Raw genomic sequence first — 9,808 nt, 5'->3', positions numbered from 1 at the left:
ACGATGTAGCTTTCGAATGCTTTTGACAATCAATCGAAAAACCGTTTTACTGAGATATTCTTGAGTAACGTTTTCATGGTAAAGCAACTGTTTAGTTGTGGTGATAACTTTTGATGCTGTTGTTGTTTTGGTTGTTGCTGTCGTTGTTGTTGTTGTTGTTTTAAGTCTTTTTGTGTATTCAGTCCAAACAGGGCAAGACCTTGGTCATCCCGAACATATCAGCCATCTTGTCTGATTTTCAGACCATCGGAGAGGGACTGGTGAAGAAGATCGAACTGTTGAAAGCGTGAAAAGAGAGAGGACAAGCATGACATGTAAAAGTGAAATAATAAAGCTCTGATGAAATCAAAAACACCTTTATTAAAGGAATCGAATACCTATAATTACGTTTCCATCTATTTGATTGCAATGAAAGCAGATAACCCTATATATTTAGAGTCTTCTTCGCAACCGCTTTTTAGGATGTCACGGTTAAGCGTTGCGTGACATCCCAAAAAGACGGCTGCGGAGGAGACTATGTATTTTAAGTTATCGCAACGAATTAATTGTCTAGTACGCCTAGTACTTAAACATTTTAACCTTTTTAATCTTTTCCTAGTACTCAGAGTCAGCTTGTTTAAAAAATGACCAGAACTGTTCTGGTCGCCTTCAAAGCCGTATTAAGTTGGTCACGCAATGCTCCTCCCCAGTAACGGCCCGGAGTGCGTCATATAAAAAGGCGACATTACTGGCGCTTGGGTTGACGATAAGACACGACTTTTGATTGGCGTACAGGGAACATTTTGGCGTCACATACTCAGGAATATTTGAGCGAAGCTGTCACTGGCTAAGACGCGCAAACGAACGTGGTTCAGGTTGAAGCAGCTGTTATTGGGAAGAACCTTTGCGTGACCTAAAAATATCGGCTGTCAAGAAGACTAGAATTGTCAGAAAGTGAAATGTTTTGGGTGAACTTGGATGATACCTAACAACCCACTTTCGAAGCACAGAAGGCTTTGACTTGCTTATATTAAGCGTGTGATGACACTTGTGTTTTACACGCGTATTCAGATTACTCTAAAATTCTGCTTATTATTCCCCACGGTTTCCCCACCCCCCTTCCACTTAAAGATCCATCTATGTATAAAACCTATTTCAGTTTTAAAATACTATAAGCCCTTGTCTACTTTTTCTTGTTTCATTGATATAATCACTCATATAATAACGGGTCGTGAGTTCGAATTCTGAGCACAATGAAAGCTAACTGAATGATTTACTGTACTGAAAACGCTGATTGCTTTGTCAAGAACTTAAAAAAAAATACTTTCAAGGAAGCTTTTCAAATTTTGGTTGCAATGCATAGAAAATGCCTTTCTCAGAAAATTTCACGAAAATAAAATTAACATATTTTACACTTGGCTAGTCAGGACATTGCTTGCTTGTGTCTGCCAGGAGCCCTCCATTGCTGAGGTCATCACTTCCTGAAACACAAACAAAGATAGAGAAAAAACAAGTTATAAATCATTTTTGCAGTACACCAATTCCCTTTCAGAGCTGTAGATTAACGCAGTTTGGCCCCAGTTCCCCGTGCAGGTTACCTTGTAGTCCATTGCCGGCTAGAGTGAAATTTTTGTACTTACTTTTATTTCCAAAGTCAAATGTCACGTTTGCAAGAAGGTTTTCAGGTCATTGCTTGCTTGATCTCTGTCTGGGGCCCTCCATTGCTGAGGTCATCACTTCCTGAAACGAAAACAAAGATAGAAACAAACCAAGATATCAATCATTATTTCTTCTGAGCCAATTTGCTTTTATTTATGCTTGACATTAACACAGTTTGGCCCCAGTTCCCCCTGCAAGTTACATCGTAGTCCATTTCCACGCCAAAGTGAAAGTTTGTACTTACTTTTATTTCCAAAGTCAATTGTCACGTTATCTCCAATCAGCATAAACGGCGCCCACTCGGAAACCTTGGCAAATCCGTTATCTCTCATCCACTTCATGGCCTGGTGAAGGGATTCACTGGCACTCACCCCACGAAAAAGATGCTCGTAGAAGCGACTCATCAACTGCAAAGTCGCCTTGTCTTCCAGAGCCCACAGTGCCACCAACACTGAGCGCGCACCGGATCCTAAGAACGCTCGAGCCATTCCAACAACTCCTTCGACTTTAATCTGTCCACGGGCACTGTGACAACAGCTTAGTACAACAAGTTTGGCTCGTAGCTGAACTTGCGAAATGTCACTCACCGTCAATAAGCAGTCGGTTTCACGTGGAAGTCGACTACCAGTTTTAACAGGCACAAGAATAATCTCTCCTTTCTCCGCATTACCATGTGCAGCAAAGTGTATCAGGCTCACTGAATTTATTCTTTGAAGTACCGCCTGCTTAGTTGCTTGCTGTCCTATCAAAGGCTGAACACCCAGGAGTCGTCCAACCATCTCTGCTTCCTTTCTTGCAAAGGGCAATGGTGAGATGGTTTTTCGGCAACCCTTCCAAAGCACTTCACCAACGTCAGGATCACCCACTATCAGAGCTCCAGTCTGACTGTGATAGTCGGCAGGACTGTCTTGAATGCATTTGAGAGTCGTCAACGAAGGAGCAATGCGAATCCTGAAAGTCTCTGATAAGTACTTCCCACTGTCATCAAGTAAAGCTGGAAATGGAACACGGTACAGGTGGCGATCAGGAACAATGATGATCTCGGACCCCTTGAGTAAGTTGGCCACAGGAGCGATGATCATTTTGTAGAACAAAGTTAGATTTGGTCTGGGATCAACTTCACGTCCCTGTTGTCGTAAAACGGCGAGGTTGTCTTCCTCAGAGGAATCTGGTGTTTCTTCAATGCCATTAAAAGATCGATCTTCGCAAAGCTCCGGAGGTAAAATACCAAAGCTGCGGAAGCTTTCAGCCACGTTATTAAGAAAGGTATCCAAATTTTTAGCTTTTTTAGTGCGCAGTGTCTTTTTCTCTACTTTGCTTTCTCGGAAGTCAACGACTCCAGTTGCTTTCAGAATCCACAATAATACATTTTGATCATCATATGAAATGTACAGACAGTTAGAGTCGCTTTCTAGGTTGGCGACATTTTCAATGCCAGTCCATGATTGCGGGTCAGCTGAGATTTGCCGTTCAACAGAGTACTGAGCTGCCATCAAGTCTGATAGGGCCCTAGCCCTTCCGAGCTCTTCAACATAAAGAGCTTTATTAGGATTCCCAACGGCACAAAGCAATGTACTGAGTCTTTTGTAGGGAGAGTTGTACTGATCTGAATAAAGTACCTTGAAATCATCATTGTCTTTGAGAAAGCCTCGGCATTCTTCGCATTTTTTAATACTTTGAAACAAATAAGGAAACGCTTCCTGTCTCTTGTCCTGTGGTATTTTTGCCTTTGCCATGTTTTCATAGCAGAAAACCTCCGCTTGAAAGTCTTGAACTCCCTCCTTAACTATTGAAAGTGCCTTCTCGAGGTATTCTTCAGCCATGACATATTCATCGCGAAGTATAAACAGATTTCCTAAGTTACAGTACATATTTGCTTCTCCTCCTCTGTCACCAATTTCAACGTAGATAGAAAGTGATTTCTCACAATATTCTTTGGCCTTGACATGGTTACGCAGACATACAAACAGATTTCCTAGCAAACTGTAACATAGTGCTTCGCATTTTCTGTCACCAGTTTCAGTTGCAAACAGAAGTGCTTCTTCGAAATATTTGTTAGCGTCAGCATATTTTATACCGAGATATAGTAACATGCATCCTAACCATAGCCGAGAATGTGCTTCTCCGCTTCTGTCACCAATTTCAATTGCGATCGCAAGTGATTTCTGATAATACTCTTTTGCTTTGACATAGTCACCAAGAGATGAAAACACACGTCCTAGGTTTCCATAACGTGATCTTTCTCCTGCTCTGTCACCAATTTCAATTGCGATCGCAAGTGCTTTTTCAATATATTCTTTTGCGTTGGCATAGTCAGCAAGATGCGTACACACTGATCCTAGGTTTGCATAACATGATTCTTCTGCTAGTTTGTCACCAATTTCAATTGCGATCGCGAGTGATTTCTGATAATACTCTTTTTCTTTGACATAGTCGCCAAGAGATGAAAACACACCTCCTAGCTTTACATGACATGATCCTTCTCCTTCTCTGTCACCAATTTCAATTGCGATCGCAAGTGCTTTCTCGAGATATTCTTTTGCGTTGGCATAGTCAGCAAGATACATAAACACTGCTCCTAGGTTTCCATAACATGATCCTTCTACCTCTCTGTCACCAATTTGAATTGCGATCGCAAGTGCTTTCTCGACATATTCTTTTGCGTTGGCATAGTCAGCAAGAGAAATAAACACTGTTCCTAGGCTTCCATAACATGATCCTTCTCCTTTTCTGTCACCAATTTGAATTGCGATCGCAAGTGCTTTCTCGAGATATTCTTTTGCGTTGGCATAGTCAGCAAGATGCATAAACACTGTTCCTAGGTTTCCATAACATGATCCTTCTCCTTGTCTGTCACCAATTTGAATTGTGATCGCAAGTGCTTTCTCGACATATTCTTTTGCGTTGGCATAGTCATCAAGATGCATAAACACTGTTGCTAGGTTTGCATAATATGATCCTTCTCCTTGTCTGTCACCAATTTGAATTGCGATCGCAAGTGCTTTCTCGAGATATTCTTTTGCGTTGGCATAGTGAGCAAGATACATAAACACTGTTCCTAGGATTCCATAACATAATCCTTCTACCTTTCTGTCACCAATTTGAATTGCGATCGCAATTGCTTTCTCGAGATATTCTTTTGCGTTGGCATAGTCAGCAAGATACATAAACACTGTTCCTAGGTTTCCATAACATGATCCTTCTCCTTTTCTGTCACCAATTTGAATTGCGATCGCAAGTGCTTTCTCGAGATATTCTTTTGCGTTGGCATAGTCAGCAAGAGACATAAACACTGCTCCTAGGTTTCCATAACATGATCCTTCTACCTTTCTGTCACCAATTTGAATTGCGTTCGCAAGTACTTTCTCGAGATATTCTTTTGTGTTGGCATAGTCAGCAAGATAAATAAACACTGCTCCTAGGTTTCCATAACATGATCCTTCGTTCTCTCTGTCACCAATTTGAATTGCGATCGCAAGTGCTTTCTCGAGATATTCTTTTGCGTTGGCATAGTCAGCAAGATGCATAAACACTGTTCCTAGGTTTCCATAACATGATCCTTCTCCTTGTCTGTCACCAATTTCAATTGCGATCGCAAGTGCTTTCTCGATATATTTTTTTGCTTTGCCAAATTCACTAAGAGAGTAAAGCATACTTCCTAGCCCTGTACAAGCGTGTTTTTCCTCTTTGCTGTTTCCTGTTTTGTTCATTATACTGATCGCTCTCTCATAAAGTTCTTTTGCCTCAACATACTTATTTTGAGCCTTATATATTGCTGCCAGCTTTATACAAAGTTTCCCTGCATTGACTGTTTCACCTCTCTCACGTTCAATGCTGAGAAGCTTCCTGCCGTATGTTATTACATTTGTGTAATCACGGATAAGAAGGTACGCCGCGAACATTACTTTATAGATTGCCTCGCAAAGACATTTACCAAACTGCTCTTCTTTCTCCAGTGCTTTATTATTTAGTAAAACCAAGCTTTCTCTGCATAACTCGATTGCTTTTTCAGCACGACCGGTCATGTAAAGGAACGTGGCAACAACGACGCCAATATAGATTGCTTGTATAATTTCTTCAAGGTCGTTCATGACGCCCTCTTCTGTAAGTCTTGTGAAAAAAAAAGAATTCGCTTATAAGAATAAAACAAAACGTAAAGTATCGATTTCGAGGATATATTGTCAAAAATACGAATAATATAAAAAATTGGGGTGCCCGTGCTCGTTGGTGAGCTAGAGCCATTTTTCAACTGAGAGAACTCAATATCAAGGCAAATCCGTCATGTTTTCAATATGCGCGTGCACGAGCGTGCGCTAATGACGCCAAAAATTATGCGCAGTAAGGATGCGCAATGCAAATTTGAGGAATGACCTTAACATCACTGAAAACTGATTTACAAGTCTGCAAATACTTAGCGCAATCGCGTTACATTTGGACTAATATAAGCGATGATTCATGATTCATGGTAGCACGTCGATTTGAAGCGGAGTCACCTACAAAATCACTGCACGAGTTGAAATAGCTCAAATAGCTGATTAAATAAAAAGATCGTCCTTAGGGCAGACATGTTTACGCAAATATTAGCCATGATAACAGACATATTACCCGCTGCTTGCCTTTCTGATTTGCCAGAAGTTAAAATAATACCGAACCGAGCGACATATAAGTGACGTGAAAGAGTTTCTTAAACCTGGCGAAAACTCTTTCGATTAGTAATCTGAATCTAGCTGCAAATATAAGTCTGAAGCGAGCGACAGAAATAACTCTGAATATTGAGCGGAAATTAAACAACTCCCAACGAAAAGCAACAAGGTTAAATTTTTTGTCCGGCGACAAAACTATTTTGAACTCAGCGCAAAAAATAAATCGATCTGTTCTAAGCGACAATTGCAAAAATATTGAGCAACAAAACAATTGTGAGGCTAGCGACAAATATAATTGCTTACTCACTGGCTAAAACAATTATTGCATTATTATGAAATGAACGGCAAATAAAATTCTGAATAAAGCAAAATCCATTTAGTTTGATTGCGAGGAAAACCTGTGTAATTTGTAATCTGGATGTAGAGCTATTAAACTGCTACAAGTTTTTGAGGCGCAAAAAAAAAAGGACCAGGCAGTAAAATCTGGAAGCACTTGTTTATCACTGAATTAAATTTAACTATTAAATGGAAACAATATATTGAAATTCTTCTTGAACTTTGCAACTAAAATATAACTAGATTTATATTAATTCTATTTGAGTTAAATGGTAAATAGAAGGTCTGGAAGAGGTTTAAATTATAGCAAAGGAGTGATTAAAATTTGAACTGTCAGCTAAGAAATGACGCGATTTTAAATCGATAGCTCAGATTTGTGACCTGCCAAATTCACTGATCGTTGAGAAATGGGCTGAAAAAAAAATCACCGAAAACGTGACTAATAACTGAAATTCCAGCACTTTCATCCAGACCTTTTAAATACAGATGAAGAAAATACAATGTCAGTTGTACTTACCACGCCAACGTAGAAACGAAATACTGAAGCTGATTCAAAAACTCGTATTCCTTGCATGGAGTAAATTACACTCAGTCAAGTTCATTTTATTCTGTTCTCTTTGGAAACTGAAAAGACCGGAAATCCGTGAATCTCAACGTCAGCCGTTCATCTGAGAAATTCGAAAATGACATTTTCTAGGTGGATTTCTTTTCGTATTTTACAAGAAGAATGAACAACAATGTGTTTCACTTTCCCCAAGGACAATGAAGCTTTAAAAAACCCACCTTTATAGCATATTTTATATAGCTTATTTTGTCGGGAGTACAAAACTCAACTTTCCATGCCTCTTAATAAATTGAGGGCGTTGGTAATGAATTTTTAGCGCCGGACTGCTGTACAGAGTAGGCAAATATGTTTACCCCAGTCTCGGTCAGTTTCAAATCAAGCTGAACAAGTTTTCATCTCTCTTTAGAAAAGAGCAAGGATAAAATTAAAATAATATGGTCCATACGATGGGGCTGAAGTCAAAAGCGTAACTTGCAATTGTCACGAGCAATATTTTGGGCGAATATACGTCAAAAATAAGATCAAAGCATTTGGAATAGTGTTATTAAGAAAAAACAGCTATGCAAAATGATGGCGAGGGTATTTTTAGAAATCTACGGTGGCAAGGAGTGAGAAGGCGGTTTCAGAAGATTTTAAATTTCGTTACTGCCAGTAAATTACTAAATTAGAAAGAGAAAAAATACTAGATGATACAATGATCTTAGTAACAACACCGAGAGAACACCAAGAAGGTTGAAAACTAAAGGCCTCCCAGCGGGGTTACATGTTGCCCTAATTATTGAAAAAATTTTATATTTCTTCCTAGTTCGCCATTAATAAACGTTTTTGTTCTTGGCAATGTTTTACAAAATCACGGTGATTGAAAGAACACGTGTAAATAAGACTTAAAAACTATGTTTCCAAGCTAATAAATAAAAAATGATTTATACATGTGCGTAAACGACGTTTGTTATTGATTTTATCAATGAATGACATTTTCCTAGCCCAGAGTAAATTAATATTGTGATCTAAATCTTATCATCTTATCATTGTATGTGGGTCTTTTATTTCGTTATTTCTTTACTTTTGTCATACTTTTTGATATTTAGTGACAGGTCCACGTCGCCTATTTTTACCTGTATTGTTAAACAACGGATGTATGTATGTTCAACCTTTCATTTCAAGAGGGAATGTTGAAAACTTTATTTTGGCGCATTTAAAAATATTTAACGACGTTATTAGTATGTTTCTTCTAAAATTAACAAAGGGGTATATAATTATAATAATATGTATACCGAAATGTTGTTTGATTGTTCACTTTCGTGGGAAAATGAATGACTCCTATCACGTGACATTCCAAGGAAGAAGATTGTGATATCCTACAAGGAAACCGAGAACAATGATTATTGCAGAGTGTTACAAAGGTTCTAATGAGAGTAAAACAATTTATTTGGATCTTTGTACGTTCGAATTACAACAATGAGACAGGCTTACACAAAAGTTGGAAGTTTCATTAATACATTCTCATCTTCGGATTAAGAGAAAAAAATAGCAGATCAGCTAAGGCTGGCTTGTTTCAGTGAAATGTTTTGGTTTCGAAGCATTATTATTGTGCCTTTGTTTAGCCAGCGTATGGTTTTGGTGGAGGGATAGGGGGAGGGGGTGGGGCAGTGTTGAGTGGGTGGGGGAGAGTGTCAGTGCGGGAGAAAACGACTGCATGAAAAAAACGGTAGAACGGCCGATAATGAAATTGAAAATACTGTTCTTAGGTTTTCCTACCTACACCTGTATTATACCGCATCGCCCTCTTTCATATTTCTTGCGACAATTATACATAGCACAAAACAAAAAGTGTGCACTTTCTTATAGACAATGATAGCTTTTATTTTCACAGGGTTTAGAATAAGCGACATTGTCCAAAGGTGGCCATTAAAATTTTCGTGATTACGTTTTCAGGTGCGCTTTTTTCTGTGAATCACGTTCAAAATCTGATAAAAGCAGAAAGCCTCAGATGGAAAAATAATATAAAAAATATAAAAAAAAACACGAGTAACAACAGAAAGCGAATGTTATCGACTGCATGATCTTTGCAATATCGCCAGCCTTTGTGTCGCAGCAAGCTAGTGTAATAATAGAATAATCAAAACGATGACATTCAGTGAATAAGTTTTGGCGGGTTAACTTTCATAAACGTTTTTAAATGATATGCTCGAAAATAATGAAAATATGCCAAACCCACGCCAAGATTTAACGAATTTGGCATTACGAGACAGAAAACCCTTAGTCGGCTGAAAAGTCGTGTTGAACGTGAAAAAATACTTATTGGTTGTACAGCTTGCTACATTTTAGGGCAGAGAACTCGTTGTAATCTCTTCCCTGTAAACTTACGATAACAGGGGAATGTTTGTTTACAATACTTGCCTCGTTAGCATAAGCGTTTTAGTTTTCAAACGTGCAAACGTTTCAAAGATCAAGGCATGACGCGATTAACTTTGCCAAGGAATTGCTTAAAATACTTGCCGTAAATATTCGAAATTTTACAAAGAGCTTATTGGCACTTTACTTTCGCCGCCCAAAAATCTTACATTGTTTAAGCCAGTACCTCCTTCAATATAACACTCAAAAAACAAGAAATTACAACAATTAC

General features: G+C 38.7%; 1 protein-coding gene across 1 annotated transcript; it reads right to left on the bottom strand.

The window, feature by feature from the left end:
• Positions 1–340: 340 nt before the first annotated feature.
• LOC149107570 (uncharacterized) lies at positions 341–7,207 on the bottom strand. Its single transcript, XM_089295436.1, has 4 exons — positions 7,135–7,207; positions 1,883–5,748; positions 1,620–1,719; positions 341–1,460 (listed from the first exon to the last, which is right to left on the bottom strand). Exons 2-3 carry the CDS (start codon positions 5,727–5,729, stop codon positions 1,661–1,663), a joined length of 3,906 nt encoding a protein of 1,301 aa, XP_089151562.1. The 5' UTR covers positions 5,730–5,748; positions 7,135–7,207; the 3' UTR covers positions 341–1,460; positions 1,620–1,660.
• Between the last annotated feature and the right edge of the window lie 2,601 nt (positions 7,208–9,808).

The sequence above is a fragment of the Orbicella faveolata genome, unplaced genomic scaffold, assembly GCF_042242905.1.
Source record: "Orbicella faveolata isolate gen_17 unplaced genomic scaffold, um_ofav_v1 contig_26, whole genome shotgun sequence".
In the NCBI taxonomy this organism is placed as follows: Eukaryota; Metazoa; Cnidaria; class Anthozoa; order Scleractinia; family Merulinidae; genus Orbicella; species Orbicella faveolata.
The sequence above is the reverse complement of the archived record's forward strand: the minus strand, read 5'-3'. Positions and strand labels throughout refer to the sequence as shown.